This window comes from Anabrus simplex, chromosome 2 (genome assembly GCF_040414725.1).
Source record: "Anabrus simplex isolate iqAnaSimp1 chromosome 2, ASM4041472v1, whole genome shotgun sequence".
Classification (NCBI taxonomy): Eukaryota; Metazoa; Arthropoda; class Insecta; order Orthoptera; family Tettigoniidae; genus Anabrus; species Anabrus simplex.
The window spans coordinates 291,845,112-291,863,862 of record NC_090266.1 but is presented as its reverse complement, the minus strand read 5'-3'; the positions used below and the strand labels follow the sequence as shown (position 1 = coordinate 291,863,862).

The 18,751-nt window shown below is 36.7% G+C and overlaps 1 protein-coding gene across 1 annotated transcript in view; it reads left to right on the top strand.

Annotated features, from left to right (window-relative positions):
- LOC136864069 (myrosinase 1) overlaps positions 1 to 18,751 on the top strand; it is a 235,364-nt gene that overhangs the window by 99,077 nt on the left and 117,536 nt on the right. The window contains exon 6 of the mRNA XM_068225980.1: positions 17,363 to 17,457. Within this exon, the coding sequence (XP_068082081.1) occupies positions 17,363 to 17,457 (95 nt within the window). The remainder of the gene's footprint in view (positions 1 to 17,362; positions 17,458 to 18,751) is intronic.

Sequence of the window (18,751 nt, the reverse complement as noted above, 5' to 3'; positions counted from 1 at the left end):
GACCTGCATTTTACGTGTGTGAAGTGATTGGGAAGGACCTGTACATCACGTAGTATGATCTAGTAGGGGAGCAAATTGTCTATATATATATATATATATATATATATATATATATATATATATAAAATAACTTGTCCTGACTGACTGACTGACTGACTGACTGATTCATCATCGCCGAGCCGAAACTACTGGACATAATGAAATGAAATTTTGGAGATACATTCATATTGAAATGTAGGTGCTCACTAAGAGAGGATTTTTGGATATTCCGTCGCTAAGGGGGTGAAAAGGGGGGTGAAATTTTAAAATGAGTGTATCTACATCTCAAAACTATGAAAGTTTACAGATGTAAAAATTGCTATTTACAATCTTCATTAAAAATTAAAAACCACGTATTTTTTTGTTTTCGGAAAATCCCAATAGGAGGGGTGGAAAGGGGTGAAAAACGGATTCAATACCTTTAATGAGGATACCGGTACTTATATCTCAGAAACTGAAGACATTACAGACCTGAAAATTGGTACTATTGGTCGCTTTTAAAAATGAAGAAACACGTAATTTTGTGTTTCTGGAAAATCCAATTAATGGGAGGGTGAAAAGGGGGGTGAATTTTTAAAACGAGTGTATCTATATCTCAAAACTATGAAAGTTTACAGATGTAAAAATTGCTATTTACAATCTTCATTAAAAATTAAAAACCACGTATTTTTTTGTTTTCGGAAAATCCCAATAGGAGGGGTGGAAAGGGGTGAAAAAGGAGTTGAATGCATTTAATGAGGACACTTATATCTCAGAAACTGAAGATATTACAGGCCTGAAAATTGGTGTTTTGGATCTCCGTTAATAATAAAGAAACACGTATTTTTTGTTTTTGGAAAATCCAATTAAATGGGGGGTGAAAAGGGGGTGATTTTTTAAATTGAGTGTGTCTATATCACAAAACTTTTAAAGTTTATAGATGTAAAAATTGGTATTTAGAATCTCCTTTAAAAATAAAGAAGCACGTATATTTTTGTTTTCAGAAAATCCCAATGGGAAGGGTGGAAAAGGGTGAAAAACGGGTTGAATGCCTTTAATGAGGCTAATTATATTTCAGAGCCTGAAGGTATTACAGACCTGAAAATTGGTATTTGGGATCTATTTTAAAAATAAGGAAACAGGTATTGTTTCGTATTTGGAAAATCCAAAAAATGGGGGGTGAGAAGGGGGGTGAATTTTTAAAATGAGTATATCTACATCTTAAAATTTTAAAAGTTTACAGATGTAAAAATTGGTATTTTGAAATTCTTTTAAAAATAAAGAAACAGGTATTTTTTTGTTTTCGGAATATCCCAATAGGAGGGGTGAAAAAGGGGTTGAATGCCTTTAATGAAGATACTTAACTCTCAGAAACTGAAGATATTACAGACCTGAAAATTGGTATTTGGGATCTCCTTTAAAAATAAAGATTATTTTTTGCTTTTGGAAAGTCCAAATAGTGGGGGGGGGGGGGTGAACAGGGGGATTTTTAAAATGAGTGTATCTATATCTAAAAACTTTAAAAGTTTGCACATGTAAAAATTGATATTCAGAATCTCCTTTAAAAATAAAGGAACACGTACTTTTTGTTTTCTGTAAATCCGAATAGGAGGGGTGTAAACGGGTGAATAATGGATTGAATGCTTTTAATGAAGATACATATATCTCAGAAACTGAAGATATTACAGAACTGAAAATTTGTATTTGGGACCTACTTTAAAAATAAAGAAACTTTTTTTGTTTTGCTTTTGGGAAGTCCAAATAGTGGGTGGGGGGTGATAAAGGGGGGGTTTTTAAAATGAGTGTATCTATATCTCAAAACTTTAAAAGTTTGCACATGTAAAAATTTATATTTAGAATCTCCTTTAAAAATAAAGGAACACGTATTTTTAAATTTTTTTTTTTGAAAATCCAATTAATGGCAGTTAAACAGGAGTGACATATTGGGGTGAATTTTTTGAAAGACTATATCTACATTATATCTGAGAAACGTAGAATGTTACAGGCGTAAAAAGTGGTATTTGGAATCTCCTGTAAATGTAAGGAAACATAGGTGATTTGTTTTTGGAAACTCCTCTTAAGGGGAACTAAAAAGGGGTGAAATTTTATATTGAGAATTTATACAGTATATCTCAAGAAGCTTAACATGTTACAGACGTGAAAAATGGTATTTTCTATCTCTATTAAAAGTAAAGAAACGTGTACTTTTAAATTTCGTAAATACCACTTGGGTGGAGGGGGGGTGTTAAAAGTGATTGAAAATGGTGTTGAATTCTTTTAATTAGGCTACTATTATCTCAAAAATGAAGATGTTACAGCCGTGAAATTTGGAATCTGCTTTAAGGGTAAAGAAACACGTATTCTCGGAAAATCCAATGAAAGGTGGTGGGGGGGGGGGAAGTGAAAGAATTGAAAAATTAATTGACTTAATTGTATGAGAATACTTACATCTAACAAAAACTAAAGTTGTTAGGGCCCACAGACGTGAAAATTGGTATTTGGATCTTCTTTAAAAACAAAGAAAAGCCCGTTTGGGAGGGGGGAGGGAATATCTTGGGGGCGGGATTGAGAAAGAGTTGAATTCCTTTCATGAGGACACATAAATCAAAAACTGAAGAAGTTACAGTCGTGATAATTGGTATTTAGAAGATCCTTTACTATTAAAGAAGCAAGTATATTTTACCGAAAATTCACTTCGGGGGGTGGGGGGTGGGGGGGTGGAGGAGTGTGAAAGAGAAAAAAAGTGAATTGTTTTAATTTCGAAACTGAAGCTAATAGACGTGAACATTGGTGTTTGGAATCTCCGTTAAACATAAAGAAACACGCCTTCTTTTAGTTTCTTTTTTTTTTTGGGGGGGGGGGTAAATAAACTTAACGGCGGTGGGGTGTAACAGGAGACGAGACCAATTGATTTTACTGTTCATAATGTATTTATAAGGAGCCTCCGTTGATCAGGCGGCAGCGCACCGGCCTCTTACAGCTGGGTTCCGTGGTTAAAATCCCGGTCTCTCCATGTGACATTCGTGCTGGACAAAACGGAGGCGGGACAGGTTTTTCTCCGGATACTCAGGTTTTCCCTGTCATCATTCATTCAAGTAACACTGTCCAATATAATTTCATTTCATTTGTCATCCATTAATCAATGCTCCAGCGGAGTGCGACAGGTTTCGGCGCCAGGCACAATTCCTATTGTCGCCGCTAGATTCCATTCCTGACCCTGTCGAATGACTGGAAACAGGCTGTAGATTTTCGATGTACTTATTCTGATCATAAACCGATCATTTTTATTCTTTCCTGGGTTCGTTTTCAAGAGCCAACTTTTTCTTCGGAGAACGTTCTTAGATTACAGTAGATTCTCCTGGCACATAAATAAAAATTTAAACACCTTTGAAACAAACGATAGGAATGAGATTGACCGTCGAATTTTTTACCTCTATAATAAGTTCAATAATGCACGGAAGTACGTCATTCGTATGGCCAGAAATCCCGCACACTTGCCTACGCGCGACAATGGTGCTGCTCACATCCTCAACAATGACAACGGCATCAGATGTAATTTACCGCCAAGTAGCGGTCTTGCATCTTGCTGTGGGGTGCAGTACATCTCTAATAATAATAATAATAATAATAAAAATAATAATAATAATAATAATGTTCTGGACCGTCGTCAAATGTGCGGACCGCGCTGGAAACGGGTCCTGGACGGGTAATGACTAAGAATGCAATCCGGCCGCGGGTTCAGTATCGCCAAGGCTCCCAAGACGACACCACGCTGGATCTCCTGAAGGATTTGATCCATATTAAAAATGCTTATAGGAAAAGATGGCAAAGATTTAGGGACCCAATTGACCGGGTGGAATACCTGGACCTAGCCCGGGAAGTACGAAATCGATTTCTGGAAAGAAAGATTGAAAAATGGGAGGAAACTTGCCGTAATCTATTAGAAAACGAGTCATATCACGAATTTTGGCGGATTCTCTCAGAAAACGAGTCAGATCACGAATTTCGGCGGATTATATATAAAACACTAAGCATTCAATTCTAAATTTCAGTATAATACCGTAGCGAAGCACGGGTATCTTGCTAGTATATATCTATATATATAAAATAACTTGTCCTGACTGACTGACTGACTGACTGACTGATTCATCATCGCCGAGCCAAAACTACTGGACATAAAGAGATGAAATTTTGGGGATATATTCATATTAAGACGTAGGTGCTCGCTAAGAGAGGATTTTTGGATATTCCTTCGCTAAGGGGGTGAAAACGGGGGTGAAATTTTAAAATGAGTTGCTCTATATCTCAAAACTTTAAAAGGTTACAGATGTAAAAGTTGGTATTTAGAATCTTCTTTAAAAATAAGGAAACACGTATTTTTTTGTTTCCAGAAAATCCCAATAAGAGGGGTGAAAAAGGGTGAAAATGGGGAAAATGGGTTGAATGCCTTTAATCAGGATACCGGTACCTATATCTCAGAAACTGAAGATATTACAGACCTGAAAATTGGTACTTTTGATCTCTTTTAAAAATAAAGAAACACGTAATTTATTGTTTTTGGAAAATCCAATTAATGGAAGGGTGAAAAGGGGGTGAATTTTTAAAATGAGTGAATCTATATCTCCAAACTTTTAAAGTTTGCAGATGTAAAAATTGGTATTTAGAACCTTCATTAAAAATAAAGGAACACGTATTTTTTTGTTTTCGGAAAATCGCAATAGGAGTGAAAAGGGGCTAAAAAGTGGTTGAATGCCTTTAATGAGGCTACTTATATATATCAGAAACTGAAGATATTACAGACCTGAAAATTGGTGTTTGGGATCTCCGTTAAAAATAAAGAAACACGTATTTTTTTGTTTCTGGAAAATCCAATTTAGGGGGGTGAAAAGGGAGTAATATTTTAAAATGAGTGTATCTATCTCAAAATGTTTAAAGGTTATATATGTGAAAATTGGTATTTAGAATCCCCTTTAAAACTAAATAAACACACGTAATTTTTCGTTTTTGTTGGAAATCCAAATATTGGGGGGTAAAAAGGGGGGAGGGTAAATTTTTTAAAATGAGTGTGTATACATCTTAAAACTTTAAAATTTACAGATGTAAAAATTGGTAGTTAGAATCTCCTCTAAAAATAAAGGAAAACGTATTTTTTGTTTCCTGTAAATCCAATAGGAGGGGTGTAAAAGGGTGAAAAATGGGTTGAATGCCTTTAATGAGGATACATATATCTCAGAAACGAAAGATATTACAGAAGTGAAAATTTGTATATGGAATCTCCTTTAAAAATAAAGAAACACGTATTTTTTAGTTTTGGAAAATCCAATTAATGGCGGTTAAACAGGAGTGACAAATTGGGTGAATTTTTGAAAGACTATATCTTGGAAACGTAAAATGTTACAGACGTAAAAAGTGGGTGTTTGTAATCTCCTGTAAATCTAAAGAAACATAGGTGATTTGTGTTTGGAAACTCCACTTAAGGGGAACTCAAAAGGGGTGAAATTTTAAAATGAGAATTTTTACAGTTTATCTCAAAGAACTTAACATGTTACAGAAGTGAAAAATTGTATTTTTTATCTCTATTAAACGTAAAGAAACGTGTATTTTTAGCTTTCGGAAATAACACTTGGGTGGAGGGGGGGGGGTAAAAGTGACTGAAAATGGTGTTGAATTCTTTTAATTAGGCTACTGATATCTCAAAAATGAAGATGTTACAGACGTGAAATTTGATATTTGCAATCTGCTTTAAAAATAAAGAAACACGTATTCTCGGAAAATCCAATGAAGGGGGGGGGGGGGTGAAAGAATTGAAAAATTAATTGAATTAATTGAATGAGAATACATACATCTAATAAAAACTAAAGTTGTTACAGACGTGAAAATTCGTATTTGGATCTCCTTTAAAAACAAAGAAAAACGCGTTTTGGGGGGAAACCATCTTGGAGGGCGGGAGTGTAAAGGAGTTGAATTCCTTTCATGAGGACACATAAATCAAAAACGGAAGAAGTTAGAGTCGTGATAATTGGTATTTCGAAGATCCTTACTATTAAAGAAACAAGTATATTTTGCGGGAAAATTCACTTAGGGGGGGGGGGGAGTAGTGTGAAATGAAGTGAAAAAAGTAAATTATTTTTATGGGGATACTTATAACTCAAAACTGAAGGTAATAGACGTGAACAGTGGTGTTTGAAATCACCTTTAAACATAAGAAACAAGCCTTCTTTTAATTTTTTTTTTGGGGGGGGGGGGGGTTGCCGGTAAATAAACTTAACGGCCGTGGGGTGTAGAAGGGAGGTGAGACCAATTGATTTTACTGTTCTTAATGTACTTTAAAGGATCCTCGGCAGCGCGCCGGCCTCTCACAGCTGGGTTCCGTGGTTCAAATCCCGTTCACTCCATGTGACATTCGTGCTGGACAAAACGGAGGCGGGACAGGTTTTTCTCCGGATACTCCGGTTTTCCTGTCATCATCCATTCCAGCAACAAATAATAATAATAATAATAATAATAATAATAATAATAATAATAATAATAATAATAATAATAATAATAATAATAATAATAATAATAATAATAATAATAATAATAATGTTCCGGACCGTCGTCAAATGTGCGGACCGCGCTGGAAACGGCTCCTGGACGGGTAATGACTAAGAATGCGGTCCGGCCGCGGGTTCAGTGCCTTCTAGGCACCCAATATGACACCACGCCGGATCTCCTGAAGGATTTTATCCATATTAAAAATGATTATAGGAAAAGATGGCAAAGATTTACGGACCCAACTGACCGGGAGGAATACTTGAGCCTAGCCCGGGAAGTACGAAATCGATTGCTGGAAAAGAAGATTGAAAAATGGGAGGAAACATGCCGTAATCTAATAGAAAACTAATCAGATCGGGAATTTTGGTGGGTTCTCGCAGAAAACGAGTCAGACCGCGAATTTCGGCGGATTATATATCTAAAACAATAAGCATTCAATTATAAATTTCAGTATAATACCGTAGCGAAGCACGGGTATCTTGCTAGTCTATATATATAAAATAACTTGTCCTGACTGACTGACTGACTGACTGATTCATCATCGCCGAGCCGAAACTACTGGACATAATGAAATGAAATTTTGGAGATACATTCATATTGAAATGTAGGTGCTCACTAAGAGAGGATTTTTGGATATTCCGTCGCTAAGGGGGTGAAAAGGGGGGTGAAATTTTAAAATGAGTGTATCTATATCTCAAAACTATGAAAGTTTACAGATGTAAAAATTGCTATTTACAATCTTCATTAAAAATTAAAAACCACGTATTTTTTTGTTTTCGGAAAATCCCAATAGGAGGGGTGGAAAGGGGTGAAAAACGGATTCAATACCTTTAATGAGGATACCGGTACTTATATCTCAGAAACTGAAGACATTACAGACCTGAAAATTGGTACTATTGGTCGCTTTTAAAAATGAAGAAACACGTAATTTTGTGTTTCTGGAAAATCCAATTAATGGGAGGGTGAAAAGGGGGGTGAATTTTTAAAACGAGTGTATCTATATCTCAAAACTATGAAAGTTTACAGATGTAAAAATTGCTATTTACAATCTTCATTAAAAATTAAAAACCACGTATTTTTTTGTTTTCGGAAAATCCCAATAGGAGGGGTGGAAAGGGGTGAAAAAGGAGTTGAATGCATTTAATGAGGACACTTATATCTCAGAAACTGAAGATATTACAGGCCTGAAAATTGGTGTTTTGGATCTCCGTTAATAATAAAGAAACACGTATTTTTTGTTTTTGGAAAATCCAATTAAATGGGGGGTGAAAAGGGGGTGATTTTTTAAATTGAGTGTGTCTATATCACAAAACTTTTAAAGTTTATAGATGTAAAAATTGGTATTTAGAATCTCCTTTAAAAATAAAGAAGCACGTATATTTTTGTTTTCAGAAAATCCCAATGGGAAGGGTGGAAAAGGGTGAAAAACGGGTTGAATGCCTTTAATGAGGCTAATTATATTTCAGAGCCTGAAGGTATTACAGACCTGAAAATTGGTATTTGGGATCTATTTTAAAAATAAGGAAACAGGTATTGTTTCGTATTTGGAAAATCCAAAAAATGGGGGGTGAGAAGGGGGGTGAATTTTTAAAATGAGTATATCTACATCTTAAAATTTTAAAAGTTTACAGATGTAAAAATTGGTATTTTGAAATTCTTTTAAAAATAAAGAAACAGGTATTTTTTTGTTTTCGGAATATCCCAATAGGAGGGGTGAAAAAGGGGTTGAATGCCTTTAATGAAGATACTTAACTCTCAGAAACTGAAGATATTACAGACCTGAAAATTGGTATTTGGGATCTCCTTTAAAAATAAAGATTATTTTTTGCTTTTGGAAAGTCCAAATAGTGGGGGGGGGGGGTGAACAGGGGGATTTTTAAAATGAGTGTATCTATATCTAAAAACTTTAAAAGTTTGCACATGTAAAAATTGATATTCAGAATCTCCTTTAAAAATAAAGGAACACGTACTTTTTGTTTTCTGTAAATCCGAATAGGAGGGGTGTAAACGGGTGAATAATGGATTGAATGCTTTTAATGAAGATACATATATCTCAGAAACTGAAGATATTACAGAACTGAAAATTTGTATTTGGGACCTACTTTAAAAATAAAGAAACTTTTTTTGTTTTGCTTTTGGGAAGTCCAAATAGTGGGTGGGGGTGATAAAGGGGGGGGGTTTTAAAATGAGTGTATCTATATCTCAAAACTTTAAAGGTTTGCACATGTAAAAATTTATATTTAGAATCTCCTTTAAAAATAAAGGAACACGTATTTTTAAATTTTTTTTTTTGAAAATCCAATTAATGGCAGTTAAACAGGAGTGACATATTGGGGTGAATTTTTTGAAAGACTATATCTACATTATATCTGAGAAACGTAGAATGTTACAGGCGTAAAAAGTGGTATTTGGAATCTCCTGTAAATGTAAGGAAACATAGGTGATTTGTTTTTGGAAACTCCTCTTAAGGGGAACTAAAAAGGGGTGAAATTTTATATTGAGAATTTATACAGTATATCTCAAGAAGCTTAACATGTTACAGACGTGAAAAATGGTATTTTCTATCTCTATTAAAAGTAAAGAAACGTGTACTTTTAAATTTCGTAAATACCACTTGGGTGGAGGGGGGAAAATGGTGTTGAATTCTTTTAATTAGGCTACTATTATCTCAAAAATGAAGATGTTACAGCCGTGAAATTTGGAATCTGCTTTAAGGGTAAAGAAACACGTATTCTCGGAAAATCCAATGAAAGGTGGTGGGGGGGGGGGAAGTGAAAGAATTGAAAAATTAATTGACTTAATTGTATGAGAATACTTACATCTAACAAAAACTAAAGTTGTTAGGGCCCACAGACGTGAAAATTGGTATTTGGATCTTCTTTAAAAACAAAGAAAAGCCCGTTTGGGAGGGGGGAGGGAATATCTTGGGGGCGGGATTGAGAAAGAGTTGAATTCCTTTCATGAGGACACATAAATCAAAAACTGAAGAAGTTACAGTCGTGATAATTGGTATTTAGAAGATCCTTTACTATTAAAGAAGCAAGTATATTTTACCGAAAATTCACTTCGGGGGGTGGGGGGTGGGGGGGTGGAGGAGTGTGAAAGAGAAAAAAAGTGAATTGTTTTAATTTCGAAACTGAAGCTAATAGACGTGAACATTGGTGTTTGGAATCTCCGTTAAACATAAAGAAACACGCCTTCTTTTAGTTTCTTTTTTTTTGGGGGGGGGGTAAATAAACTTAACGGCGCTGGGGTGTAACAGGAGACGAGACCAATTGATTTTACTGTTCATAATGTATTTATAAGGAGCCTCCGTTGATCAGGCGGCAGCGCACCGGCCTCTTACAGCTGGGTTCCGTGGTTAAAATCCCGGTCTCTCCATGTGACATTCGTGCTGGACAAAACGGAGGCGGGACAGGTTTTTCTCCGGATACTCAGGTTTTCCCTGTCATCATTCATTCAAGTAACACTGTCCAATATAATTTCATTTCATTTGTCATCCATTAATCAATGCTCCAGCGGAGTGCGACAGGTTTCGGCGCCAGGCACAATTCCTATTGTCGCCGCTAGATTCCATTCCTGACCCTGTCGAATGACTGGAAACAGGCTGTAGATTTTCGATGTACTTATTCTGATCATAAACCGATCATTTTTATTCTTTCCTGGGTTCGTTTTCAAGAGCCAACTTTTTCTTCGGAGAACGTTCTTAGATTACAGTAGATTCTCCTGGCACATAAATAAAAATTTAAACACCTTTGAAACAAACGATAGGAATGAGATTGACCGTCGAATTTTTTACCTCTATAATAAGTTCAATAATGCACGGAAGTACGTCATTCGTATGGCCAGAAATCCCGCACACTTGCCTACGCGCGACAATGGTGCTGCTCACATCCTCAACAATGACAACGGCATCAGATGTAATTTACCGCCAAGTAGCGGTCTTGCATCTTGCTGTGGGGTGCAGTACATCTCTAATAATAAAAATAATAATAATAATAAAAATAATAATAATAATAATAATGTTCTGGACCGTCGTCAAATGTGCGGACCGCGCTGGAAACGGGTCCTGGACGGGTAATGACTAAGAATGCAATCCGGCCGCGGGTTCAGTATCGCCAAGGCTCCCAAGACGACACCACGCTGGATCTCCTGAAGGATTTGATCCATATTAAAAATGCTTATAGGAAAAGATGGCAAAGATTTAGGGACCCAATTGACCGGGTGGAATACCTGGACCTAGCCCGGGAAGTACGAAATCGATTTCTGGAAAGAAAGATTGAAAAATGGGAGGAAACTTGCCGTAATCTATTAGAAAACGAGTCATATCACGAATTTTGGCGGATTCTCTCAGAAAACGAGTCAGATCACGAATTTCGGCGGATTATATATAAAACACTAAGCATTCAATTCTAAATTTCAGTATAATACCGTAGCGAAGCACGGGTATCTTGCTAGTATATATATAAAATAACTTGTCCTGACTGACTGCTTCATCATCGCCGAGACAAAACTACTGGACATAATGGAATGAAATTTTGAGGATACATTTATATTACAAAGTAGGTGCTCGCTAAGATAGGATTTTTGGATATTCCTTCGCTAAGGAGTTTAAAAGGGGGGGGTGAATTTTTAAAATGAGTGTATCTATATCTCAAAACTTTAAAAGTTTACAGATGTAAAAATTGGCATTTAGAAACTCCTTTAAAAATAAAGAAACACGTATATTTTTGTTTTCGGAGAATCCAAATAAGAGTGAAAAGGGGTGAAAAAGCGGTTGAATGCCTTTAATGAGGATACTTATATTTCAGAAACTGAAGATATTACAGGCCTGAAAAGTGGTTTTTAAGGATCTCTTTTACAAATAAAGAAAAATGTATTTTTGGTTTTTGGAAAAATCCGAATAATGGGGGGTGAAAAAGAGGGGATGAATTTAATAAATGAGTGTATCCTATATCTCAAAACTTAAAAGTTCACAGATGTAAAAATTGGTATTTAGAATCTCCTTTTAAAATAAAGAAACACGTTTCTTTTGCTTTCGGAAAATCCCAATAGATAGGGGTGGAAAGGGATGAAAAGTGTTGAATGCCTTTAATGAGGATACTTCTATCTCAGAAACTGAATATATTACAGGCCTGAAAACTGGTATTTGGGATCACTTTTAAAAATAAAGAAACATCGTACTTTTTTTGGAAAATCCACATAGTGGGGCGGGGGTGAAAGCGAGGGGGTGTGGTTTTTAAAATTAGTTTGTCTGCTATCACAAAACTTCAAAAGTTTTCAGATGTAAAATTCGATATTTAAAATCCCCTTTAAAAATAAAGGAACGGGTATTTTTTGTTTCCTGTAAATCTCAATAGGAGGGGTGAAAAGTGTGAATAAGGGGTTGAATGCCTGTAATGAGGATACGTATATCTCAGAAACTGAACGTATTACAGATCTGAAAATTGGTATATTGGATCTCCTTTAAAATAAAAAGTAAGTATTCTTTTGTTTTTGGAAAATCCAATTAATCCGAGTTAAAAGAGGGGTGACAAATTGGGGTAAATTTTTAGAAGGATTATATCAACAGTACATCTCAGAAACGTAAAACGTTACGGAGGTAAAAACTGGTTTTTGGAATCTCCTGTTAAAGTAAAGAGACATAGGTGATTTGTTTCTGCGAAACTCGACTTAAAGGGGAAACTGAAAAGGGGGCGTGAAATTTTAAAATGAGAATTTCTACAGTATATCTAAAAAAAATTAACGTGTTACAGAAGTGAAAATGTTTTTTTTGCCTCTATTTAAAAGTAAAGTAACTTGTACTTTTAGTTTTCGGAAAAAACACTTGCAAGCAGGTGGGAGGTGGGGTAAAAGTGACTGAAAATGGGGTTGAATTCTTTTAAGTAGGATACTGATATCTCAAAAACTGAAGATGTTACAGACGTGAAATTTGGTATTTAAACACGTATTCTCGGTAAATCCAATGAAGGGGGCGGGGGCGTGAAAGAATTTAAAAATTTATTGAATTAATTGTATGAGGATACTTACATCTAATAAAGACTAAAGTTGTAACAGACGCGAAAATTGGTATTTAGATCTCCTGTATCTTACATATGTGAAGTGGTGGGGGAGGATCTGTCCATCACGCAATATGAACTAGTATGAGAGGACATGTATCTAACATACGTGAAGTTGGTGAGGAAGGATCTGTATCTCACGGTGTATAACTAGTTAGAGAGTAATAATTTAGTTCTTTTTCCGGGTTGAACCGTGTTGTTGTGTTCTGTACTTTCCGTATAGTTTTTCCCACGTTTCGAATACATTACAGTATTCTTTGTCAAGGCGACTGAAAAACCCCTACTCGATCCGAGGTAATCAATCTCCCAGGCAGCAATGAAGTAGTATTGTACATTTGTGAAGTGGTGGGGGGAGCATCTGTACATCACGTTGTATAAAGTACTAGCAAGATACCCGTGCTTCGCTAAGGTATTATACTGAAAATTATAATTGAATGCTTATTGTTTTAGATATATAATCCGCCGAAATTCGCGATCTGACCAGTTTTCTGCGAGAATCCGCCAAAATTCGCGATCTGACTCGTTTTCTAATAGATTACGGCAAGTTTCCTCCCATTTTTAAATCTTTCTTTCCAGCAAACGATTTCGTACTTCCCGGGCTAGGTCCAGGTATTCCACCCAGTTAGTTGGGTCCCTAAATATTTGCCATATTTTCCTATAATCATTTTTAATATGGATCAAATCTTTGAGGAGATCCGGCGTGGTGTCGTCTTAGGTGCCTTGGCGGTCCTGAACCCGCGGCCGATCTGCGTTCGTAGTCATTACCTGTCCAGGACCAGTTTCCATCGCGGTCCGCAGACTTTGACGACGGTCCAGATTATTATTATTATTATTATTATTATTATTATTATTATTATTATTATTATTATTATTATTATTATTATTATTATTATTATTATTATTGATGTTCTGCACCCCATAGCAAGATGCAAGACAGCCACTTGGTGGTTAATTACATCTGCTGCCATTGTCATTGCTGAAAATGTGACCGGCACCATTGTCGCGCGTAGGCAAGTACGCTGGACTTTTGGCGATACTTCCGTGCATTATTGACCTTATTGTAGAGGTGAACAATTGCACGGTCAATCTCATTCCTATAGTTTATTTCAAATGTGTTTAAATTTTTATTTAGGCCTATATGCCAGGAGAATCTACTGTAATATAAGAACGTTTCCAAAGGAAAAGATGTTTCTTGAAAATGAACCCAGAAAAGATTAAAAATGATAGTTTTATGATCAGAATTAGTACATTGAGAATCTACAACCTGTTTCCGGTCATTCGACAGGGTCAGGAATGGAATGAATAAAGCCCCCATCTAGCGGCGATGATAGGAATTGTGCCGGCTGCCGAAGCCTGTCGCACTCCTCTAGGGCAAGGTTTAATGAGTGACAAATGAAATGAAATGATTAATGTATGAAATGAAATGATATTGGAGTGTGTTGCTGGAATGAATGATGACGGGGAAACCCGGAGTACCCGGAGAAAAACATGTCCCGCCTCCTCTATGTCTAGCACAAATTTCACATGTAGTGACCGGGATTGAACCACGGAACCCTGCGGTGAGAGGCCGGCGTGCTGCCGCCTGAGTCACTAAGGCTCCTTTTAAGTACATTATGAACAGTAAAGTAAATTGGTCTCACCTCCTTTTTCAACCCACCGCCGTTAAGTTGGTTTACCACCAACTCCCCCCCGCCAAGAAAGATGGCGTGTTTCTTTATGTTTAAATGAGATTCCAAATACCAATGCTCACGTCTGTTACCTTCAGTTTTGAGACAGAAGTATCCCCATGAAAATAATTCAATTTTTTTCACTTCATTTCACACTCCCCCCCCCCCCCCGCCCCAACAACCCCTTAAGTGAAATTTCCGGCAAAAAATACTTGTTTCTTTAATAGTAAAGGATGTTCTAAATACCAATTATCACGACTCTAACATCTTCAGTTTCTGAGATATGTGTTTTCATGTTAGGAATTCAAGTCCTTTTCACTCCCGCTCCCCAAGATGATTCCCCCCCCCCCCCACGAAAAAGCGTTTTTCTTTGTTTATAAAGGATATCTAAATACCTGTGAATACATGTTTCTTTACTTATAAAGCGGATTCCAAATACTAAATTTCACGTCTGTAACCTTCAGTTTTGAGATATAAGATTCTCCAGAAAAGGTATTCAACTTTTTACTTCCTTTCACACTCCCTACTCAAGTGAATTTTCCAAAAACAAACAGTACCGTACTCGTTTCTTTAAAAGAGCTTCCAAATGCCAATTATCACTTCTGTAGCATCTTCAGTTTTTTAGATATATGTATCCTCGTAAAAGGAATTCATCTCCGTTTTCATCCCCCTCTACCAAGTTGATCCCCCCGCCCCTCGCAGTTGCGTGTTTCTTTATTTTTAAAGCAGATTCGAAATATCAGTTTTCAGGTTCTTTACATCTTTAGATTTTTTCCTGTGTGTATATTGTCATACAAGTATTTCAACTAATTTTTCAATATTTTCAGACCCCCCCCTTAAGGGTCTTTTCCGAAAACCAAAGAATATGAGTTTCCTTATTTTTAAAGGAGATTCCAAATACCAATTTTCACGCCTGCAACATGTTAAGTTTTTGTGATATACTGTAGATACGCTAATTTTAATTCACCTTCCTTTTCAGTTACCCTTAAGTGGATTTTCCGAAAAATTATTTATGTATCCTTACTTTTACACGAAATTCCAAATATCAGTTTTCAAATCTGTAATATGTTACCTGTCTTAGACAATTTGCAGATATACTCTTTTAAAAATTCACCCCAAAATACACAAAAATACGTGTTTCTTTATTTTCAAAGGAGAAACAATTTTCATGTCTGTAACATCTTCAGTTTTTTAGATATAAGTCTCCTCATGAAAGGTGTTCAAACTCGTTTCCACCATTTTTCGTTCCTCTTAATGGGATTTTCCGAAAACAAAAAATACGTGTTTCATTATTTTCAAAGAAGATTCCAAATACCAATTTTTACATCTGTAAACTTTGAAGTTTTCCCCATTTTAAATATTCAACCCTCTTCCACCCCCTTAGCGACGGAATATCCAAAAATCCTCCCTTAACGAGTACCTACATGTTAATATGAATGTATGCCCTAAATTTCATTTCTTTATGTCCAGTAGTTTTTGCTCGGCGATGATGAATCTGTCAGTCAGTCAGTCAGTCAGTCAGTCAGTCAGTCAGTCAGTCAGTCAGTCAGTCAGTCAGGACAAGTTATTTTATATATATTATATAGTTTAGGAGAGGATCTGGACCTCAGGGAGTGAAGTGGTATATGAGGATCTGTATCTGACGGACTGTAGAACAGGTAGGGAAAGATCTGTGCCTCACGAAGTGGAAAATGGTAGGGGCGGATCTGTATTGCAAGTAGACAGAACTCTTAGCATGACATTAAAAAGGAAGATGGTTTAATATAATAAGAAAGAAACTGAAAAGAGTGGATGCGTGGTATTGAGTAAGTTCCTCTCAGGTACACTTTTCTCAGAAACAAATGAACCTACAAATATAATATTTGTTGTGAATAGCCCCAGGGTTTGTACTTACATGGGAGGCGAAGTATGTTTTGATATTAATTTCCTCTGATAAAATATTAAATGCGAGGAACTTACAACACCAAGCGCTTATTCTTTATTTTTTGATCGACTGTACATCATCACTCAAACGCATTAAATAACAGTGAACGGTAAGGGAATATTTATATATATATATATATATATATTTTGCAAGCTGCTTTACGTCGCATCGACACAGATAGGTCTTATGGCGACGATGGGAGAGGAAAGGGCTAGGAGTGGGAAGGAAACGTCCGTGGCCTTAATTAAGGTACAGTCCCAGCTTTTGCCTGGTGTGAAAATAGGAAACCACGGAAAACCATTTTCATGGCTGCCGACAGTGGGGTTCGAACCCACTATCTCCCGAATACTGGAATATTTATTTCTAATAATAATAATAATAATAATAATAATAATAATAATAATAATAATAATAATAATAATAATAATAATAATGTTAGTGAGCCTCCGTGGCTGAGACGGCAGCGCGTCGGCCTCTCACCGCTGGATACCGTGGTTCAAATCCCGGTGACTCCATGTGAGATTTGTGCTGGACAAAGCGGAGGCGGGACAGGTTTTTCTCCGGGTATTCCGGTTTTTCCTGTCATCTTTCATTCCAGCAACACTCTCCATTATCATTTCATAGCATTTATCACTCATTAATAAAAATCACCTTGGTAGTGGCGACCCCATTGTAATAATAGCCTATATACTTTACACTCATTACATCCCTGGCCCCGCAATGACTGGAAAACAGGTTGTAGGTTTTCATTTTCAAGAATAATGTTATTTGCTTTACGTCCCACTAACTACTTTTACGGTCTCCGGAGACGCCGAGGTACCGGAATTTAGTCCCGCAGGAGTTCTTTTACGTGCCAGTAAATCTACCGACACGAGGCTGACGTATTTGAGCACCCTCAAATACCACCGGACTGAGCCAGGATCGAACCTGCCAAGTTGGGGTCGGAAGGCCAGTGCTTCAACCGTCTGAGCCACTCAGTTCGGCAATATTTATTTCTATAGACTGTAAAAGTTATTAAAGAAGTTGCTGTTATTGTTTTAGTGAACCTAATATGAGTTAGTTCATAGAATAGATCAATATGCATTGCAAATTTGGAGTTATATATAGTTTGTTAAAAATGCTTTCAATTACTTGAGCAATGATGTGTCCGCTTCCAGGTAAGGTTGGAATCACACTCCATTCTTTTTGGTACGAGCCGAATTCGTCATCGGAAGAAGATAAAGCTGCTGCCCAAACTGCACTCCAGTTCGACGTAAGTCTCACCGAGCTCATTATTCTCTATCACTGAACTATTAGGTTTCTCGTTACGACCACATTAAGGACATTTTTATTTCCGTGCGAACAGGTGGCGAAATTACAGAAGGATATTCGTAATGAAGAGATAAGGGCTAAGGTAGAAGTTATTGCTCTGATTTTATGGACTACTCATGTCATTATGTTTGCTATAGTACTGCTGAAATAATGGTCTACCATCCTCCCGAAGAAGTCCAGACACCTGGTAGCAAGGGCGCCCATGCCCTGGGGCTCTCAGGGAAAGGCAAAAATCTAATTTAGTCAGGTGTGTTCCTTTCATTAAAATGATTTAAAAGTCGGTATTACGTAGAGGTGGTAGTACCGTATCCCACCAACCGGCAAGGGATACCGTGGGTATTATTCTACCGCGGAATACAAGTCGCCATTCATCTTCCAAAATTTTAAAAGTGATACATACCCCCAGGTCTAGCCACCCCCCCCCCTTCCAAACTGTCATATGGGCGCCCATGCCTGGTAGAGTTCATGCTGTAATAAATGTCAAGTGTCTGCCACCCCGTATTAATGTCCACTACTGGGTAGTATGTACGAGGAAATCTCAGAGAACCGTTTCGAGTAGGTGTTTGGATACTTTTGATCAGATTGTGTACATTGTCACGTTCTTCAGTGCGGCATTTCAGGTTGATGACAAAGAGTACTTTATTGTTTACTAGGTACTAGTTAAATCGATCCTCAGGTATGCCATATTACTATGGGAGAATCAAAAATACCTCATGAACAACTTACACGAGATTGAAAGGAGACCATTCAACTTTAACAGAGCAATGAAAGAATGATGTATCTGTTATCATTATCAATATATAGACCCTACGAAATATTTTAATACACCAATACCGGACAGCTCTGTCTCAACAGCATTGAGTGGAAGGTGTAAGTGTGACAGGCCCAGGAAGTGCATACTTGTCTATGCTACATTTGAGAGGAATGCGTCCGCACTCATTGGAAATATTTTTGTTATAATTGACAATCATTATAATTAATAATGAAATTTTAAAATATGAAATGCTGTCTTCATAAGCATCTAAACGAGCATTATGTTAGCCGTGTCTTTCGCTATGTCTTAAAAATTAAAAGTATAAAAATTTTGATGATCCACCCAGCCTCTGGGAAGAATATTTAATAACTAATCTCTTCTCTTCTTTCTGACCTATTCCCAGTTGCCTGGGGCAGCACTTTGTATGGACTTAGACTAGTTTAGCGGCCGGATGCCTTTCGTAACATCAGCCCTCTGTGGC